Below are 22567 nucleotides of genomic sequence, written 5' to 3' on the forward strand. Positions count from 1 at the left end.
TATTTTAATTTATATCACATAAATATTTAGTAGCCATGTAGTGTCACAATATTATTCGTTTTACAACTTTGTTTGTAGCTGAAGAAAAAATTTAATAAACATAAATTAACAAGAAGTATCATAATATTGCTTGGGTTAAATCTAGCCGAGATGATCGTCCGCGCGAACGATCGTCTGCGACGCCAACGTTACGGGTGTGATATCTGTGTCTTCTCTTTTCCAAAACTGTCGCTGCAGAGTGCGGCGAGACGGGCGGGCACCAGCTGCGCCAACTGCAAGACGGCCACGACGACCCTCTGGCGGAGGAACCAGGCCGGCGAGCCGGTCTGCAACGCTTGCGGGCTCTACTACAAGTTGCACAACGTGAGTATAATAACGCTCATTAATTTATTACTCGCCCGCGCCGCGAAATCGGCAAGGGGCTTGTGCTTGTTTGAATGAAACTTTATTGTCAGGCCGGCGGATTCTGCGCCGACTTTGCGGCTCGCTCCATGTACAAACGACACATTAATTAGCCGATTAATTGAGGCGGAGAGAGTTACTCTTTTGCACGCCACTTTGGCAGTCTTTGAGTCCTTAATTAATTCCCAATCGCGCGGGCATCAAAATTATCTTTCGAACGATATCGTTTCAACATCTCACGTGATAAACTTGACAAGTGATTTTCTATTTCATGTATTTTGTCAACGGGACTGACAGATATAAAGCGTTCTACGCAAGTTTCATTCGCAGTAGGCGAATCTACGGTAGACGTTTAATAATATTATACAATATTCCTCTAGACAATGCAAAACGATGATGTAGACGATCCAGACGATCAATAATTTTGTGCAATAATATTGAGCGACCTGGTGGTCGCTTTAGGAATCTGGGGCACATCGCGTAGACGATTCGCAGGAAACTCGACGTGGAAGAAAATCTTCGTATTCCCTTCGCCGTATTACAACGCTGTTCCCGTCGGAAGCGCGGGTGGCCGTTTGCAAACACACAAACACCCACACGACGCACACGAGCGGTTTCCCTCGAGAGACAATGAAGGCGCACCGCCGCGGAGGGGGGACCGCCGGTGTTGTACCAACAATTAGGATGCTTTCTGGTTTGCCGGACGTGGTCCTTACACACGTACACGGGGCCGCCTGGAAGGGGTGGAGCGTGCTCAACGGCGTGTGACACCGGAAGCGCCGGAAGCGAGCGCCGCGGCGCGAAGGGGGAGGACGCGATAAACGTGATCGAGATGGGAGGGGGAGAGCCGGAGCGAGAGAACGTCGTTTTTCTCCCCCTTTCCCTCCCCCGTTTCTTTTCTCTCCTCGTCGAAAACGATATTTCACCCTCGCGCGACGACGACGACGACGGCGCGACGGTCGGACGCTCTGTTTGTCGCTCGCTGATGCTGTTGCCGGTGGACTTCCGCGAGACGGAAATCTCGAAGATGACCGAGAGCGTGTGGGCGACGGCCTTAATAGGCGAGACACGCGTCGCGACGGTCTCTCAGGAATTTCACGAAGTTAACGAGCTCACGAGATAAAACGCGCGCGCCGTTCCTCGCGTGCCGTTTGTATTTCGGGCAAACGGACTGTCTGATTTTTAAGGCTACGAGGTGCATTTCGCGCGCAAAGGAACGGGCACGTGCGGTCTCTACTTCCCCGGGATTTATCGCTGACATTTCGGTACAATAAAGAAATTTCGAACGTTTTACATTTAGGCGATTAAAATACTCTCTATGACTATCTACTCTCTAGTAGATATTTTTATTTTTCTCCCTATTTGCGCCATAAAAGGATCCTCGCTTATTAGAAGAAATCTCCCCTTCGCAAGCCAATAATGTAATAATTCATGGTCGCCTCCCGATCTCCCGAGAAGTTCTCGGCAGCAGTAGCAGCAGCAGCAGCAGCATTATCGCGACGAGATTAAGCGCGCGATAAACTGGCGGACTGGAGAGCAGATGGGATAAAGGAAAAAAAAGCCGCGTAAATTCGGACGGACGATTTGCTCGGCGATGGACCCGCACAGTGCATCACCTTGTTTCCGCGTCACGGGCGGCGGGGGATCGGCGAGGCAGAAAGAGCAGCAGCAGCAGCCCCACTGTGACGGGGGAAGGGGGGAGGGGAAACGTGACGAATGTCCGTGGCGCGCAAAGAGAAATCGCGAGCCAATTAGCGCGCGCTGCAAATGAATCCTCTTTCACCAGACGCGCTCTCCGGGCTCCCTCTTTTCCCTTCGACCTTATCGCGATTAGCTTAGGAGAGATTGCGCCGACTGTGGAAATCAAGATGCGCAGCAGCCAGACACGGATACGCCCCTGAGACGCACGCGGGGGGGTAGGGGGAGAGCCGTGAGCCGTTTCTTGCGTCTTCACGAGGACGACCGCGGATTTCTAGACTTACTTGTCCTGAACATCCGTTCTTGCTCGACGCGCAAGAAAACTGATGAGCTACTACCGAATTTCAGAAATAGAAACGCCGCACTCGTTAGTGATTGCAGCCTGTCGTTACGCGCGCGTTTCGCACGTTCGATACAGGTAGTCGCTGATTTACGATTACCAGCAAAAAGAATATTGTTTAAGAAAAATATTGAAATAATAAATTGCAAATTGGCCGAACTGTTCGGATCTAAAATATTGTGCCTCACTTGTCCGCGTTCATATAATTTTAAAGCGCAAAGACTTGTAAAAAAAAAAAGTGACTTCTATCGGTCCAATGAATCGCCTATAGGTTTTATATCGTCACGTTACGACTTTTTTTTTTACACTGGTACGCAGCTACATTTCGTGTACTCGCCACTTTGAGACTGTATTAATGTATGAGGGATTTAATGACGAGCATCCGGCATCCCGAATGGATGCCCGCGGGAAAGGGGGGGCGAGCGATCGCAAGGCGAACGCAGCGCCGTTCGCCTCGCGGAAATGAGAAGTCTCTTTGCTGAGCAGCGACCGATTTCAATCGGGTCCCTTCCCACGACCACGGCAACTCCGATTGTTCCGCACTTCGGAAGAAACATTTGCCGTTTCCCGAATACGCCCGCTTCCGCTTCCTCCACGGCGACGTCTTCGACGGCGGAGAGACACGGTCCCTCGGGAAGGGAAAAGAGAGAAACGTCCTTAGGAAGTGTAAGAGAGAAAGAGAGATATTGCATAGGGAGAAACGTGAGGCCGGAGTAATGGATACTTAATATCCCGAGAAAACTTTCCTCGTGGCGGATAGGACGCGACACGAGGTTTTTCAAAAGCGAGAGGGCCGACAAAAGGGCCTACCATTACACGGCGAATCGAGCCGACGAGCGTGCGCGCAATGAAACGCTTTCTTTCGACGTAGAGCGGAGGCAAAAGGTCGTACCCCCGGACCAAGCGACGCTGGTTCGCCGTGGCGTCGTCGGTCGGCGTCGCTCTTCGCCTCGTCCCGGAGAATGAAAAGCCGGACGACCGCGGTAAACGAAGTATCGAGTTGCCATTGTCATCGAGCCTCTCGATACCCATTGTCGATTCCTCTACCGTGGAATCTAATTCCCCGTCTCGTCGTCTGCCTCCCCTCTTCTGCCTCTGTTTCAGCTTCGCGAAACGGCCGTGCGACGTTCCGACTTTCTACGAGTCGCAGCTTATCTACATTTTTTAATCGGTCGCGCTAAAAGATCACGCGAATTAATTTGACTGCATTTGTTGCGTTAAGAAATTCTTTTTGCGACTGGTATTAACGATTGGTCCATGTAACACAATATATTATGTTTGTATGGAACAATATGTCGATGAGAAAGCGAAAACTCCAAGACGCTTATACCTACGACAAGATTTTACAAGTTTCTGATTTTTCCTTTTTTTTTTTCTTTAATCCTCGTGGCATTCGTACAACACTCGCGCGGATTCCTCGCGCGTCAGTCGAGCGTACGCTCGCGCGTGATTCGTGACACGTGCACACACACACACACACACACCACACACACACACGCGCGCGCACGCAAGATAGCCACGGCCCACGAGTGGTTGGAATAGGTGACTGTCTCCGTTGACGTTAAGCCGACACATTACAGTCTTAGCGCCGGGGCCTCGAGTGTCCGAATCTTTTCTTCCTCCACGGCTTAAAGATGCGAGGGAAGAAATGGACGAGGCGAGGTTCGAGCCGAGGAGACGGCTCTCGAAATAGTCGATGCCGACGCACACGCACTTTCGACAATCGGGACGGCGTACACGCGGCGATTCAATGATATCTCAAGATGATCCCCAGAGATCTCCTCGTGCTAGTCGAGTGTCAAAGATCGAATGGAAATTCTCCTCTCGATCAATTAAAAATAGACGCGCGGTGTAACCTTAGCCGCTCTCGGGTGTTTATAAAAAATTAGTTTTCTGAATCGCATAAAAGATTTTCGCTTTTGTAGATATTTTTGCAGCGGGTACTTTTCCTTCATTGACATGCCATTGTCAATATCAAAATGCACAAGCAAAATCATCCCGATCGAATCGTTAAATTATTTCGGAATTATTGTTAATTGCCAGAACGTGGAAGTTAACGTTCAATTACCGTTTCAGCTCGCGGAGATTTTTATCGGGAGATATTATCGTGAAAGTTGTTTCCGGAGTTTCGCCTTCGATAGGGAAGACCGCGACGAATCAATCATTTCGGTGGCAGACGTATTTCTCTTCCCGTATACCTCTCTCGTACTTGTGCCGTCTCTCACGCCGAGTTTCTCTCTCTCTCTTTCTCATTCTCTTCTCTCCGACTTCTCTCGTGAGATCTCCGACAGGTCGTCGGCGGGGGCGAAGGAAGGTGGAGAACGACAGATCTGGCGTCGTTAAGATAGAGCAGACCGATAGCGCTCCGTGGCTAAACTCAAACACGCACACGCGACTCGGCACGGCTCTTCGCTTGAAAATACATGGATTATTCGTGCCCAAACACCGAGCTACCGGGTGCTCGGAATATGCTAATCGTCGCCCGAAACCAACCTCACGCGAGGCACGGCTATGCGGGGGTCAGCAAGGTCACGCTCGACTTTCGTGGGCTAGCTGGAATTCTCTGCGTCTCTGCAAGTATAGCTTTCAAGCTAGGTGGAAAATAAAATTTCATCGTATCGCTAAACGGATAAGGTAAGAAAAAAATCTACAGAGGCACAAAACTCTTAAGCCTACTTGGCTACACGTAGCAGAATTCGAATAGGAATAATCTGTTTATCCCCTGAATAATTTCTGAGGGGGGATAAACTCGAATAATCTAACGTCGTGAAGGTTCTCTATGATTAGTGAAGCGTTATTATACATCGCGATACGTATGGGGCTTGGTAAAAAGTAGGTGATCGGTCGACAAAGGTGTCTACCTTTGTCGATTAGATCTGCGAGAGAAAGTCTCCGATGTAAGCCCCGTCTTCCGCGACTATTTTCGGTCGTAAACAAAGGCACCGGATGCCGATCCGAGATACTCATTAATTCTACAAGGTTGCTCGATAAAAATTCGGGACCATCCCCGACAAAGTAGCGCGGGAATACGGGGCCCCCCCGACTTGCTTACAATAACAAAGTCAGCTGTAATCCAAGATGCCGCTGACACCAGCCGTCACGCGGAAGGACCTCCTGGTTTAGGGAACCCGGACCTCTCGAGATCCCTCGTACACCGAGATCACGCCGAGGCCATGGGCCGCCCCCGAGTCCGAGAGGCGCCAAAACTTCTAGTGTTACACGGTACCGCGAGGATTAGTCCATGGCAAACAATGTGTCGATGTGTTTTGCCGGTGCGTTTCAGTTTCCGAGAAAGGAAGGAACGGATGGGAATTCGCGATCAGGTTCGCATCGATGCCGCAGCAACATTGTTGACTGCGAGGCCCCCGAATCGCGTCTGTAAATCTCGCAATTTCTTTGTTCTGCAAAGTGTTGCAGGCCTAAACGAGGCGGTCTGTCTCGCCTCTCCTCGACAGTTGGAAAGGCGATAGACGCATTCAGAATGGAAAAAGAAGACTCTAACGTGACATCAACAATATTTCCGAAAATAAGAAAGAACTCTCTTGCAATTGTCATATTTATCACAGATGCGTTTAAAGACTGAGAATTATCGTCGAATTCCTGCAAATGGATTTATGCCGCGATGGCTTTATACGAGGGATCGTCACGAGCATATCAAGTGGCACCAAACGGACTTCGATGTAATTCGGACTTCTGCGTAATTCGATTTTACAACTTCCTCGCAAATCGGCCCTTTTATCAACCGCGGAGAGAGAGAGAGAGAGACCTCGGTATCTTCATGGAGTTACCTTCCGGCGTGTGTCGCGACTGCAAAATGCGGAATTAACATAACGCAGTCGTATAATTTGACGGGGAACTGTTCACCTGCCGAAGGGAGAATTTTCACACCTTGCACCCTTTACCTTTCTCTTACGAGTTGAATTCGCACTTTGGATTTGTTAAAATTTTCCGAAAAATCATCGTTGTTAGATTTCAGCCGTCAAAATTCAAGATGTCTCGAAAGGGGGAAAATAAACGACGAAGCCTATTTACCACGAAGCGCTGCAACGGGTTTTTTTTTTCTCTGCCTTAAGTCCCGTCTCGAGGCGTAACGATCCTTCTGTCGCAAGCTTCTTTTTCAAGACAACTGGCGGGGGGGGGGGGAGGGAGAGACAGAACGGAGCGGTCCTAAAATTATTTCTCTTATCGGTCAATCACAGTGTCAGATATATATATATATATATTCTATCCGCGGTACATACGCGCGCAACACGCACACACCGCCGCAACACGCGCAACAGCGACCGACGAGATCGAGATCCGTATCGGAAAAGACAAGGTGCCTCTGTTCTACGTGAGGAGGACTCCCCGGTTGTCCTCCAGTCATCTTCCTCTCCACCTTCGCAGATATGCGCTGTGTAGGTCTTCGTCCTATTTCATTACCTTCTCTCTCTCTCTTTCTCTCTCTCTCTCTCGTTCTCTTAATAAGCAATGGAAATTCCTACGAGTAGATTATGAGCTTCTGTTATTATTACCTCTGCGCTCGCGCCGTGTCGGATCCGCCGTTATCTGGTTTTAATTATACGCGACTCTTTGTCGCGGAAAATCTTAAATCACTTACACAGACTGCGCGCGCACGCGCGCACGTTTCCACGTCCACTGGGTAAAGACGTGAGATCTTCGATCTTTATGAAGTTCGTAAATAATTCTCAGCTTATAATTCTGTTAAGATCGATAAGGAAGTTACATGGTTTCATCAACGTCGGTTAGGATTATCTGCCATCAAACGGGCGCTGCGAAACGGTCGTAATTATTGCTTCGCGGAGCATTATTATTCGTGCTATTGTCACACACCGTGGAGTCGCCGCGCCGCACTTGAAATTCGCCGGTAGTTTCCGGACGAGTGCGGGAACGCGATCGCGAGAGAATTCGTTTAGCCGTTTAGTCGTTGCCGCTGACTTTCCGGGCCGACTAAGATTTTTCATTCATTCGGTCGCATCCGCGCGATGCAATTTCGCATGCGATCCGCGTGCACGTTGCATCGTGTGCGATCACATCAATCTGCATACGAACTCCCAGTCTTTCCTCCACCTCGTCCATCCTTCCACCTTATCTCGCGGCAGTCTTTATCTTTCGCCTTTCTCTCTCTTTCTCTCTTTCCTTTCTCTTTCTTTTTCTTACCCTCTTCCGATTAGATGCGGCTCCCCTTCGCTTCCCTTTCTCTCCTCGTCTCTCTTTTGTTTTTGCACCTCGCACTTTCGGACACTCGCGAACTCCCACGAACCTCCGGTGGTTCCTATTAAATCCGTCGGTATTGTATTCAAATTGGTTCGAGCTTTCTACCTTTACGTCCGCTCGTTTTTCCTGAGTCGTTCTCTCGACCGCTCATCTGGGTCTCGCTTTGTCGCTCATTAAAAGATATACATTAACGAGTAGTTGGTACTTCATACGTATCTTAACGTAACGAGGCAGAGCTAATGTAGCAAGGTATCATAATACTCATATATTTATTTAATATATTTCAGATAACAAGAATTATAATTTAAAAGCTTTCCTTTTTTTTTATTGGATTTTTTGAAACCTAGTTGTGTAACAAATTTATTCTTTTAAAATTTATTTAAAGTTTTTATAATATTTAAATAACTTATCTTATAAATATCTTAATTATTTAAAGATTGCAACTGAGTTTTAATATTATTTTTAAAAAATTTCCGCGTCCGAATATAGAAACACGTTTAATCACCGAATTATTCACCTTATTTGCTACCGGAGAATGACATCTTGATATTTTTTTCTCTCGCAGCGAACCGTGAGATTTATCGCCTCGTGCCTGATTATCGTGCAAAACTTTTCGTCGCACGAGTCAGTATCTCGTTCGCTGGGTGTAGAAGAAAAAAGTGCCGCAAAGAGTCGCCGCGCGTTTCATCCTAAGGCAGCGAGAGCGGCCGTTAATTCGGCAAATTCGGCCAATTGCGTAATTCCGAAAAGTGTCGTTGACCGTCTGGACGCCGCCGGTGCCGCGCCGGGCTATGGGTGGTGCGAAACAAAAAAAAAACAATCGCGACAAGGGCTGCGGGCGGTCAAATCCGCTGAAGGGGGAGGGAAGGGAGGATGATGCGCCTCTACGCGCGTACGCACTCACACCATCACCTTCTTCGCATCGTCCAGCGCAATACCGGGAACCTTTTCCCCCAAGTTGGCAGTTGTGTCACGTCGCGGCGACTACAAAGCGCCGCGCGATTCCCTCCCCGCCCCCGCCCCCTACCTCCTACCGGCCCGACCCGATGCAATACACAACACTTGCATACCATACTTATTTCGTACTTAAGCACCGCACGGAGCGCGCGTGCATCTCCGCACACATACACACATGCGAACGTTAGGCTTCGCCGAATGTACAGGGTGAACCGATAATTAAGATCCTCCTCGTCCGTCGCTACGCTTCTTTCTTTCGCAAAGTGTATTTTTCTACGATTATTTAATCTTTAAACCGCTATTAAATACGACTTTCGCTGTACCAAGCTGTACTTTCGTCCGATTCTACGATTTATCTTGTTGATTATCGCGGGTCCGTGTATCGGAGTTCAATTTTATTTACTTGCTTCTCGCCGACACTTCCATTTTACTTTACAGCTGATTTCTCCGATATTCCCCGTGTTTCAGATAATCGCATATTCATTGGCGCGGCGCATAACGATTGAATTTTGTCATTCTTTCAATTCCTCTCTTTCGAAGATGCAATTGAAAGGTAGTAATTTTCCTTCCAGCGCGATCACCCCTTACATAAATAGATACGGCGCAGGTTGTGTCTTCTCCTTCGCGAGTGTGTGCGTGCCGCGCGCGAATACGCTTTCATGCCGATGAATGATGCATCGCGAACAACGTGCGCCTGCGTTGGGCATCGGTGTGTAAGTAATGAATTAATTAATAAAAGTGCCCGAAGCCGCGCGCGCCCGCACCGGACTTCCTTCTTTTCTTTTTTTTTTTTTCGTTCTCTACGTGGTCGTTATCCCTTTTCCCGAAGATAATTTTCATATTACAAACAGAACAAATGCGACCCGCATCTCCGTCTATGCATTTCTATGCGTTTTCGTGTCGGCCGAAACAAATGCCGTAGCGCGACTCAATTTTCCTTTCGGACAATAATATATTATTGTCGCAAAGACAACAGTGCTTAAGTCAGTGATTTTATTCGTCGATCTTTTTCGGCGCAAGTTCTGCGTAAATAATTAGGCACAAACCGAGACAAGTCTGAAACATAAAAGACTAATTCTTAAATATTAGAAATTAAAAGAAATCTATTTTGTTATACGTAACATTTTTAATTAATAATAAATTTAAAACTCTGCGTTTTACGAGTTCAACGTAGCTCAACTAGCTTAACCTATTTTAATTCGTACAATTAGGAAAAGATGGAAATTAACTTAAATCGAGATCAGAGTAAATGCACGTCGGTGGAAATGGATATAAATCGAGTTCAAGGATCCGTTTATTTTTAGCAAGCAATTATTGTCGTTAATTTCGATCGAAATGAAAAGCCGACGACCTCCTGCGCCTCTCCCCCCCCCCCCCTATTCCCGACACAAGAAACGATACCGCCGCGGCGCCTCTTCGAGGCGTGGTCGCGCAAGATGCGCAACGGTGACGTAGCCTTCTCTCTCTCGCGAATTGTGCTTGAGGACTGTCGATTCGTTAATTGCACCGGCTACCAGGAATCTGACGGATTTCTTAATTGCGCGCTCTCGTCTGGTAGAGCCGGCGGAGATTACGTCAGTGATGTGCGCCGCATTTACTCGAATCCCTCGCCCGTCGCTGCGCGCTTCGGCGTATATCGCTTTTCCAGAATCAATTCCTGAGATAACGGACGCGAACGATAATAAGAGAGGGCGATTTAATCGGGCGGCCCTCTTTTCCCAAATCTAATACTATAAATTAAATTAAATCGATCGGAGCGGACGGATGCCGGCTGCGCTCTGGCAGTGAGAATTGATTTAGCGGCGGCGTGGCATGGCGGATATATGGGAATCCGAATGGAACGTTGAGGAGAGGAAAAATCGCGAGATTGAAGTTTAGAAGAAAGAAGGGTATTCCCCCCTCCCTCTCTCTCTCTCTCTCTCTCTGCCGTCCGTCGAACATGCAACACGCGATGATTTACGACCCCGGAGTGTATGGAGCGCATTGCCGAGCATCGCGCCGCGCGGTCGAACGAAGGGAACGCGCATCGCGCCTTGCACTCCAATGAATAACATCTTCAGACGATCGCGACGACGATACTCTTCCTTCTCTTTCCTGGTTACGTCACCGCGCGAACCATTGTTCGCGTCGGTAATTTTACGGTTACCCCTTCCTGATTTTTCATGTCCTTCATTACGTACAGTTCCTTTATTCTCTCTGTTAGAACTGTCTCACGGAAATGTCGCGATGGCGTGCAGTTGGGTTACGTATCACTTTATTTTCTTTGAGAATCCCGAAATTCAATTAATGAACTGTCCTTATCAATGAGATCGCGATCACAAATCTCCTTTATGGTTAAGCACTTTATCTAACAATGGAGTGAGCCGCGATTGTCACATGCGGAATGAATCGCGCTTAGTATAAACTTTGTACTTATAGCGAATTGTTGTCTACGACTGTTGCAGGTGAATCGGCCGTTGACGATGAAGAAGGAGGGCATCCAAACGAGAAACAGGAAGCTCTCGTCGAAAAGTAAGAAGAAGAAGGCCGGCGGCTGCTTAGGCCTCGGCGGTGTCATGGGCGACATGATCAAAGCCAGTGGACACCTTGATCTCGACAACAAGCCCTTCCATTCGGGATTCGGATCGCCGATGGGTAAGTCGAATTTTTCTATCACAAATTATGACAGTTTCAACACGGCAAATCTAGTTTTGCCATAGTATCTAAAAAAATTTAGCTAAATCCTGGATCTGAAAATAATTTTGTTGAACCAGCGAAATAATTATGAAGAACTTTCGAGTATAATTAGCAATGCTGCAAAAAGTTTTGACATTTTAGCAATTAGAAATTCAGCGCCCTACATAATTGTGGTCTAATAAAAAAAATTATTGAGATCTGTATTCAGCTAATGTTTTGGATCTTCTAGGAAAATCTCTCTTTCCGTGAAGGCATTTTGAAGTTTCGTTTTAAATCAATTTCTCACGTTATTACAAATACATATAACGATAGAAACTGAAGATAGAAGTATCTCTAACCCGCGAGAAAAAGATTTATTTATGTTAAACGTAAATTTAACTTAGATTAGCGGCCCTCACGCACCTAGCGCGAGCATTCGCACTTGTCATGTCGTTTCTCGATGTAATCGTCTTTGTAAGCGACTCAGTATGACCGAGAAGAACACGCCGGGGTATCTCTTATGCGAAATTCATGTACGCGTAGGGGGATTTTAAAAGGGCGACGCTTCCCATTATCGTTCCAGGTACGTCGCAGCATCATCACACGATGCATCCGGCGATGCAGCATTACATGTATCACACGGGTGTCGGCGTGGCCGGAGGTCTTCATCAGGGATTTGCGCCACCGGCGCCGCCCCCCATCCACCCGCACTCGCATTCGCATTCCCATTCTCATCACATGACGAGTCTTCAGGGTCTGCAGCTGGCGGCCACGACGAACGCAATGGTGAGTGCACGATTGTTACCTCCATCGGCGATTGACCAAAGGCCTCGGCCGCCGATAATCGATCAGGATCTACCGCGGTGGAGTTTGCCGATTCCCCTCGAGTACCCGTGAGCCGAGCTTAACGCGGTTAACTCGCGATAGCTCAAGTGATTCGGCGTCATTCGGATCCACGGTTTCCAAAACGTTTCAATCTCACATTGCTTGAAAGAGAATTTCCAGCTACGTACACCGAAAAAAATGTTCAATGTATACGACATTCATTGGCGTAAAATTCATTAATACAATGAAAATATTTATACTATTAAAAGAAAGTTTATTGTAGCAATGAATTTTAAGCCAATGAACGTCATATACATTGATGCTACGTACAATATTTTTTTCAGTGTAAGAAAGGTGTCACTATAAAAAAGGTGATCGAACAATTCGAAAGGTTCGAGATATTTCGTTTATCTTAAATTATTCGAACAGATTGAACAATGCGTACGAATCTCTTGTCTGAGTTCTAGTTCGACGTGCACAGAATGTAAACGTGATTTTCTCGAGACACGTTATTCCGAAATATTAAGTTTCGATGTTCGCTGCCGGTGTGCAGCATGGTTTCCACATGTCCGTCTCCGTTTCCAGGCGGTAATATTAATCGCGCCGACCGCGCGCGCGAAAGGGGAGCCTTCACTCGCGGCCGGCAAGTAGAGCATCTCAAGAGTGTGGTAATCTTTGTCTGGTTTCAGACCGGCTGGCGATCGGAGTACACATGAATCGCGAGTGACTAGCAGCTCAGGACGCAGCCCACCACTGTCACGTTGTAATGTAAAAAAAAAGAAAGGAAACCACCCCCCCCCCGAAAAAAAAAGAAAAGCTCTAAACACGGAGAGCCGCTCCTCTTCTCTTTCTCGCACGCCGACGAGGGGCGCCACGATCGATCACTGATGACGAACGACGAAAATCCCGAACACGGGATCCCCGGGACTCCACCGGTTCTCTCTCCCCCCTTGGCCCGTGTCGGAGCGCCCGTCGGATCTCTCTCAAAGTGAAAGCTCATGTAAATATGTAAAGTTTTATGTAGGGCCATCGGGCCCCGGCCCCAAGTACAAAGGAAAAATTCAGCTACTGTATGGAGTCTTATATATGATACATAGCATGTAAATAAATATATAGATACAAGAATTTATATATTATGCGCGCGTACGGGCGAGTGTGTGTTTGTGTGTGTGTGTGTGTGTGTGTGTGTGTGTGTGTGTGTGTACACGTGTGAGAGCGAGTGCATGCGAGAAGGGCGGATGCGCGTGTGATGACCTGTTTTAGGTGACGACTCCTCGGATGGATTCTGGGCGGACGATTCGAATGTCGATCGCGCCCATCCAAAATCCGATTCCGAGTGCGTAGAGTCGCGTGGGAGTGCTGCTGCTGCTGCTGCAAGTGCGCGTTCCATGCTACGCACGGAAGTCGACGCGGTATCGTGCAATTTCGAGAGAGAGAGAGAGAGAGAGAGAGAGAGAGAGAGAGAGAGAGAGAGAGAGAGAGATGTGTGTTTATTAACGGGCGTTACTCGGTGCGGGATCGTTTGGACGTTTAGAGACCCTCAGAGATCCTCGCCGTCGCGGCGGACAAGTCGCTCGCGTGAGTCGCCGGGACTCGTCGAAACCCCGTTTTGCCGTTTCGGCCGCAATTAAACGAAAATGGCAATTAGCAGTCTCGCAGACGGCGTAACATTATGGAGCTCGCTGTCCTATCCCTAGCCGACACTCCTTCGAAAAAGGGAACGTCCGAGACGTTCTCTCTTTCCAGAGAGCGATTACTATGTAGCTATCTAGTTCGTTATAAAAAAAAGAAAGAATTGATGTTTTCCCTTCTGGCGTTTTTCACTCAAAGTAGAGACGCGAGCAGCAATAAGCAACGCGCAACATCGATCGTCCGGTGCAGTGGCCCATCTTTAGAGAACATTTTTACGGTACAAGACAATCGCGTGCGGAATTCAGTCCCTTTCCAAAGAAGAGTCGAAACGCAATTGATTTCCCAGGAATTGAAACCCCTTTTTACGATATCTCGAGGTGGCTTGAACCTCGATCGCGCGAATTAACACCGGTAGCCTCCGAGCTTTTCTCCACCCCCCCCCTCCCCCGTTTTTTTCCTTACAACTTTCGATTTTACCTTGCCTCTGTCTGTCCACTGTCGGCGTCCATTGGTCCAGCACCGTTCTGTGTGTCGTACCGGTTAGTGATAGTTCACATAAGTGTAATAAAAGCGATATAGAAGATAAATTCGTAAATTATACACGAGGCCTCCGACGATCGCGATCGATCCGACCCGACGATGCGATCGCTGGATCGCACGAACGAGTTTTAGCTTCATAATTTAGTCACGGCGGACACGAAGGCGTCCACACAAAAATACACATGTACATTCAGACGCGTATACACGTACACACACCAGACAGCAGCAACAGTCGGCGCAAAGAGAAAAAAAAAAAAACACGAGAAACACGCGACTAAAGGCAAGTGTAAATTTTGTATCTTCGAAATTGTGTATCGTTATTGTAATAATATAGTATATATATACAAATGAAAATAAAATATATGTATTATAAATATATATTGGAGCGCGCGGGCGGGCGACCGTCGCGTGCATTAAGTGATTGTGCATAATTAGCAACTAATTGCGCATCATAAACAACAACCGTGCATATAAATAGTCAACAGGATATAATTGAAGACTCATCGGCGAGTGAACACGACGCACGAGATGTCGTACGGAGAGGTGAGACACACACACACACACACACGCACACGCATACACACATACCGGATAGATCATTAGCATTGTCATTATCGCTATCGGTCATCGTCGATCGATTGTCCATTGATTGATCGCTACTCGTGAGAGACTCACTCGCTTGGGTTCCGAACACATTGTGATTTTTCGATTTTAGAGGTTTTATCACTCGCGTATGTTTTTTGCGACTAATTAGACTTAGATAATACAAAGATGAGAAGGGAAGCGAATTAAAAAGGGCGGGAGGGGGGAAGGCCAGGGGGAGACAGACGGCGGTTCGTGATGTTCGTGATTTCGGGAGGATATCGCGCGGTACCTTTTTCCTCCCGTCGCGACGTAAAGCGAAGCAAGCGTTGGGTAGTGGTGGCCCTTCGGGATCCCATATGGTTGGGAAGGGGGGTGCGACAAGTGGCGGCGATTTTCCAAAAGACTGAGGGAGCGAGGGCAAGAAAGTCGGTATATAATCGGTGATCATTTTCGTGCGAGGTCCGCAGATCGGAAAAGAAAAAGGGGGCCGTGGAAGGTGGAGAAGAAGGAAGTATCTATTAATAGTATTATTAGGAAGTAGCGTGTAGCCTGTGTAAAAACAAAAAATATATATATATGATTTTTAAGGGAGGTCGATCGCATCCGCATAAACCCGCGAGAGAGGTTGGAGGTGGAAAGGATTGGGGGTGCGCCGAGACGTCGAGAGAGAGAACTTCGAGGGGAGGGAAGGGATAAGGGCGGAGCGATCCTTTCGCACGTGACGGACGTGCGGCGAGGATGTTTATTGGATGTAAAAAGTGACACATTGTAAGATACCATTGTAAAAAGAGGTTTTAACTTAAAATAAATTAAATGATAAATCACGCATACACACCGACCAATCTTTAATCGAATATTATGTGATTATAGATATGTATATGTACTATGTATAGCAGTTTACGATATGCTCTCTCTCTAATTCTCTTCCTTTCTCCGTCTTTCACAGTTTCCCTTTCTCTCATCATATCTCTCTCTCTCTCTCTCTCTCTCTCTCTCTCTCTCTCTCTCTCTTTCTCTCTCCTTCCACCTCTTCCTTTCGCGCTTAAAACCGTCCGTGTTCTTCTGTCCTGCTACATCAACACCCGACTTTTAGTCCCCATAGAATCGCATCCGGTTGTTTTTCTCCCGATCGCCGATAATGTCGTCGCCGGACACCGAGACGACACGAATTTTCCTCGACGACTCAAGATCAACAGGCGCGACGACTCTACTTTAATAAATCATGCGCGCCATGTAACCGGAGAAATTATTATGGAATTATTAATGATTTTATTTTCCCGCATACGTGTTCCTTTCTCTCTCGTCACGAGCTTGGATGATGTATCTCGTTATCTCGGACGATGTCGCGGCTCTCACGAAATGAACTTTACGCCTCGCGGAAGAGGGAGAGCGAAAGAACCCGACGGTCTCTGTCTCTCTTTCTCTCTCTTAATCAATCACGCGTGCCGATAATAATATCGTTACGGAATTATTAATGATTTCATTTCGCCTGCGCCGCGTAATATCATTATCGGGCAACATCGTCGTGAGCTAAATTCTTTTCGGCGTTCAGAAACAATGGCGATGTCGCGTGATAAATCGCGCGAGCGAGCAATGATGATATAACTCGTACGCGATCGCCGATCGAGTACGATCGTATTGTTCGGCATGCTGTCGACCGACAATGCGCGTAGATTGCAAAATTCTATTAACGTCGTTAGTAAAACAAACACGCGGGAGAGCGTGCGCGGTTCTTTTTTGTTTTTTCGCGGCTAGTCGCAATTAATCATGAGTGACATCAAAAGCCTTGTCAGGCTGTTTTGCTTTGTTTTAAAGACAATCCGTTCAGCGCGGACGTATTTTACAAGCACGTTTTGCATGTTCAAATCTCCATTTCGAGTTTCGTAACTTTAGTAACGGATTAATAGGCTCCTCGGAAAATCCCAGTCCTTTAACGTCATCGGAAATGACATGTTCATTACGATACCATACACAAACGTGAATTCCCTTCTATAAAATTAAATAATGCTTTTTGTCATTTTACAATAATTGTGCGATATATCGAGATACAGGACAGAGAAAGACAGTTTTAGATGGATTACCTTAGATTTTTTTACACCCCAGCAGCAAGCAAATAAATCGTAATCAAGAATTCGTACTTTTTTTTATTCTTCCTTTAAAAAAATTGAACACAAATTTATATACACAATGATCTCAAATAAATTATAGAACAGGTGATAATTGTTTCTCGGGTTAAAAGATATAACTTAATTGAAGCTTAGTGGGTGGACAAGGTGTTTACATATAAATCAAGACAGCAAATCGCGAACGAGATTACGCCGCCGCGCCGCCGTGATCATCATTGCGAAGCGCAAATAAATCTCCGCGACACGATAATATCAATATCGCTGCACGCGACAACTTCGATGTCATATTTTACGTGTGTTAATGAGTTCGGTAATAAGGAGGGAATCGTGTCTCACGAGGCACGCAATAAAAAGACGAGAGATAGCGGAAGAACGTCCTATAGCCGATCCTCGCAAACAGGATTGGTTTTCCATTCGATCTCATGCTTATTCGATCGCATCAAATATAGTAATTAATGCGACTTTAACTGACATCTCGCGAAAATACATCTCCGCTCAAGAAGGTGATAAATTGTAACGACACGTGCGTAATAAAGGTCACGCGTTGAACTTTTTATCTCTCCTATTACAATTAATCGCTGTCTGAGATGCTATCCCTTCAATAAAAACGAGTGCAACAATAAGTTAAAAGAAATAAATTTTTTTGCCGCGTTATGGCGAATAAGTTATTATCTGTAGAGATTTTGTACAGCTTCAGAACGTGATTGTATATGGAAGGAATTTTTGCACTGCGGGATCCGATTGCGAATGATTAAGTGATATTCATATATATATATACAATTATTTTATCTATTATAACAAGAGAGGTGTTGAAGCGCAAGGTATGCAGGACGAAGGAGTTTAAAATGAAGGACGGTTATTCTGTGCAACCAACTATAAACTGTACCGTAACCGTTATCTCTCTTTACTGTGTATTTACTTGAAAATTTATAAATGTGTGATATATCTACTTAATTACGCGACGTGTCTTCATTCAAACCTCTTCCCAAACCCTGTCGCATACTCATATGTTTCAAAAATCACTGGCTTATATATTTTTTGAAATAAATTATAAACTTGCATACGAATTAGTTATTTAATAATGGATATCACGAGACATCATAGTACATATATGACTTTTAAGCTTAATAGATCACATAAATATACATGTATATATCTTGTCTGTATATAAAGATGAAGAGAAACATTATCGAGGTATCAAGTTCGCTTGTTTGGACTTTTTTTTTTATTCCAGACAAACTAGAGAACCACTATCCCAAAACTAAATCCCATGGCATCTCGGGAATCACGAGGTCGCGCGATCGCTCGTTCCATGAATTAGAAAATCGGTAAGAGGCGAGTGTGTCATCGTCGGAATCTCCAAATCCTTGCTTACGCGCCTTTGCGCAAGTCGACCTTCCTCGTTTCACGGCGAATTAGGTCCGGATGGGCCCTCGCCGGGGGTTAAAAGGGACCGGAGTCGGAGATATCCGAGCCAGCAGCTGCTTACGTTCGATCGTAGCAGCCGAATCGCCGACGTTGACCTTCTGCCGCGGGATTCTACGACGAGGAAAGAGCGAGATAGGAAAGGAGAAAAGAAGAACGCGCGTGAAGAGGAACGATCCTAGATAGCCCCGGCTAGAGAGGATATATACTTCCTATAAAAGTGACCGGGATTTCGCGTAATCCCGTTTCTCTAGGGTAGCGGAATAGAAGAGATGGGATACCTATCTAACCCCCAGCCGAAGCTCTTCTCTCACGAGCGCACATGATCCTCCTTTTCTTCGTGCAAGCTGCGAGGCGGAGTCAACAGAGTGGTTCCAAATTCTCTTTTTTTTTTTTGCGGTTTACTACAGGTTTTTCGTGGTAACGACGTTGGAGAACGAATGCCCGCCCCCCTTTTCTTCCCCAAAATGTACGTGAACCGGGTTCTCGTTCTGACGGTAGCTGTGAAAAATTCTTGGAATTATCAATCTAGATTTTTAAAAAATTCCATTAAATATTTTTGAAATACTTCGCAAGAATTAAAATGTTATGTAAAAATTTAATTGTACAAATACGGAATATTTAATGTTTCACGCAAAGTTTTTACGTTGCTTACGACATCTAGTAAAAAGAAAGTAATGCGAAAATGATGTACAAGACAACGTTTTATTTTTATTACATGATTAAGCATCCATGTAAAAATGATTTTTACATCAAACGTACAGAATTCGATAAATTTGATGTGACAGCTCATCGAAAATCGACGTGACGATTCATATTTTGGTCTTTTTTTCGGAGCAACGCTTTTGACTATTACGAAATGTCCAATTTCCACGTCACTTTGTAAAGTGACGCGCTGGCGTAACCTATCGATGTTTTCTTAAGTCGAGAAAGTCGGGATAAATGTCCACCGAGCGAAGCCTCCGAAATGGATCGGTGCCGCGTGAACGATACTCGACTATGGTGAATGCGGAGTCACTTTGGCGTGGCAGGAGTTTGGGAGCGGTAATCCCTTCTGTATATCCTGCCGCGGGGGTCAAGCACGTGGGGTCAGTCTCACGTCAAGTGTGAAACTTAGATTCAGAAACGCATAGCTTGAAATAAATAATCAATCGTGGGATTTGTACGCCGAGTGTCACGATCGAGGGTTGTATCGTCATCCTGCGGATCTCTTGGGGCCGGGATACGTATCTTGACGCAGATCCGTACGCAGATACGTAAGAAAGAAATAAATATTTGCATTGTAACATACTTATACAATAGAATTCAAATGCAAACGCAAATAAAATCGGAAATTTTAATAATTTTAAATTTCTCGTCATTCAAAAATCTTAGAATTATGGCATCAGTTGCGTCTGTGTGCCGAACAGTCACCAAGAAATAATTGTCTAAGAAAGATATAATAATAAGATTTCAAAATAATAAATTACAAATTAAAAGGTATCTTTCAAATATAATTTTCATACAGATTTCATTCGAATATCATTTTTTATTTGAAATGATAATTCTATTAAATTATTGTTCATTGACTGATACAGTGATTTTTATTATTTATTAAAAAATAAATATTGCTTTAATCATTTATTAAAGCAAATTATAGTGCTATGAGCGCAGATTTGTAGCATTAATTGTGTCTACTGAGGGAAATGGGACATGCCGATTCGGGATTTCATTGGCGTTGATATCGGTGTTTCCTATCGCGGACGGAGATTTCACGCGACCGATACGCACGTCCGCATAATAAGCTCGGAAATATCGCGTGCACGCAACGACTGCGCACGATGGAACTGTCAGGCCGGGACAATTCGCCGGGCCTGCCGGTTTGTTGTTGAACCGGCCGCGACCCGTACAAATGACCAGCCTAGATTCCTCTCGACGTCCGCGTTTTCTATCGGAGCCGCAACATTATTAATAGGCGCACGCGACTTTATTCGTGGCATCACGCACGATACGCTGGCTGATCCTCGGGCGCGGTCCGAGTAGAGAGGACTCTTACGAGGGGAAACGAGTTAACTCGTTTACAGATTTTCACAAGGCGTCCGCCAACTTTTCCATGAAGTGTGATTTATCGACTTTGCCTTGGCGCACGTGCTATTTTGTAATTAATTTTTCATGTATTAACAGAGATAAAAGCTATTATTATTGATTAAAATAATAAAAAAAAATGATAATGGGTGAGGTGATTGATTATTTTTTTTAATGATCTACATAAATTTTATCAAACTATTTTATATATTTAATGAATAGAATAAGTGAATATCTTATAATAATTATTGCTACGAAAAAAAACTATCAAACATTAGTATCAAATTAGAACAAGCAAACTCTATTTAACAATTTAATTTCTTGCTTGTATATAATTAAATCTTTAAAAAAAATTTCGAATTTTATTAAAATTTTGTGAGACTATTTTAATAATAATAGTATTAAAAATTCTAATTCTTGTGAAAAGATTGTTACTTTCCATCCAATGTTTTTTTCTTTCAATTCATGAAAATTATTATAAAATAATAAGAATATATCTTTCTTGATGAAAATGTACAAACTATTTATCAAACTATTTAATCGCTTAATAATTATTTTACATTTTAAGACCAAAGATATATTTTTAAAATAAAAGTGTTCTTTTTTTCTATGACTTATCTTCTTAAGAGGCGACATGCAACCTTATAAAAAAAAAAAAAATACACAGAAGTATATCAACGCGCGAACTCTCTCTGCGAAAATCGCGCAACAGCGTTCCAGCCGTTGAATTATAATTGCTGAGGGCCAACGGTAAGCGTCGGGGTCCATCGGAGGTGGGAGGACCGCGTAATATAATCTACCGCGCGATCGGCGAGTATCTCCCGGTAGGTTCGTATCAAATAAGATAGAGAGCGGTTTGTTATATTTCTTGAGGAGAGAACAAGTGTCCATGCGAGCCCGGGAGTGTAGGAGCAACAAAGTAGAAGACGGGAGGAGGGGAGGGAGGCCGGAGGAGGTGGATCAGCAGCGTTATTAATGGGCACGATTACTTGGCGAAACTCGCGCCTTTGTGTGTCCAGCCTCTTCTAACTCTTACTCCCGTCTCTCTCTTTCTCTCACTCGCCCGCTGCCGCCTTCATTCCCCCGTTTCCCACCACCCTGAAACCCCATAATACCCACACGCGCATTCTCCTTTTACACCTGTGCACGACTGTCTAAGTTATGCATGGGATCCTCCCACAGAAACAATGCACCCGCTCCTCTGTCTCTTCTTCTTCCACGAGTCCTCTCTTCCTCCTCTCCCTCCCCCTCTCTCTCTCTCTCTTGCATTTTTTGCTCGATAGTTTCATTCGGTACTTGTCTCGCCAAATAATCATTACTCGAAACGATTTCGCAAAGTGCGTGCAATAACGCACCGATAGGATCTGCAATTATGGCTCCAGACTGAGGCTCCAGGCATCGCGTTTCAATTATTGCGGAAGAACTGAACCGTTATTTACAGAAGCTGTATAAAAAGACACGAGATCTTCGTGTCGCACTTTCATCGGCACTTAAAAATGTTTTACGTAACACGATGCACACGCGGGGATCTCTCTCTCTCTCTGTACAATTGTACCGCGAAATATATATTTCGACAGGCTTTCTCCGGCACACCGCGATCCGTCTTACGTTGCAGTCGCGTTGTAACGACGTAAGAGGAGGCTGTGTACACAGCGGACGGAGGGTCGGAGTGAACCGACGCGGGACGGGGCTTTATCGTTTAATTATCTATAAAAGCGCGTAATTACATATTTCACCGCGGATCGGTATTGGGAGAGGCCGCAGAAATTCGGCCGCGCCGATTTAATTGCGGGCCTGTGGAGTCATGAGCGCGCGCGCGCGCGCGCGCGTTTGCCGAGTATCTTGCGAAAGCCCGAAGCCCGGAGGAGTTGGATACCTGCGAAAGCGAAGAAGTATCAACGCCTCGAGGACGCTCTCGACGCCCGATTTCCGATCGGCCGACCGGGCCGGTCGATCGCAGCCCTCGATCGACTTCTCACCCCGGCACCTCCTCCGTCTGTACACCCGTTAGCTCTCGTGCCCTCTCGCTTTCTCTCTTTCCCTTGCTTGTCTCTCCTCCCTCTCTCTTTCTCTTCTTTCCTGGGCGTGTTCAACCGTGGTT

General features: G+C 45.8%; 1 protein-coding gene across 3 annotated transcripts in view; it reads left to right on the forward strand.

The window, feature by feature from the left end:
• LOC105836790 (GATA-binding factor C) overlaps positions 1–17930 on the forward strand; it is an 85396-nt gene extending 67466 nt beyond the window's left edge. The window contains exons 5-8 of one of the 3 annotated variants that reach the window (XM_036293796.1): positions 229–363; positions 11083–11248; positions 11853–12055; positions 12784–17930. In XM_036293796.1, the coding sequence (XP_036149689.1) occupies positions 229–363; positions 11083–11248; positions 11853–12055; positions 12784–12810 (531 nt within the window). In that variant the 3' untranslated portion in view covers positions 12811–17930. Of the gene's footprint in view, positions 1–228; positions 364–11058; positions 11249–11852; positions 12056–12783 lie in introns of all 3 variants that reach the window. The other 2 variants (XM_036293794.1, XM_036293795.1) reach the window with 2 other exon arrangements.
• The last annotated feature ends 4637 nt before the right edge of the window (positions 17931–22567 follow it).

The sequence above is a fragment of the Monomorium pharaonis genome, chromosome 11 (assembly GCF_013373865.1).
Source record: "Monomorium pharaonis isolate MP-MQ-018 chromosome 11, ASM1337386v2, whole genome shotgun sequence".
NCBI lineage: Eukaryota > Metazoa > Arthropoda > Insecta > Hymenoptera > Formicidae > Monomorium > Monomorium pharaonis.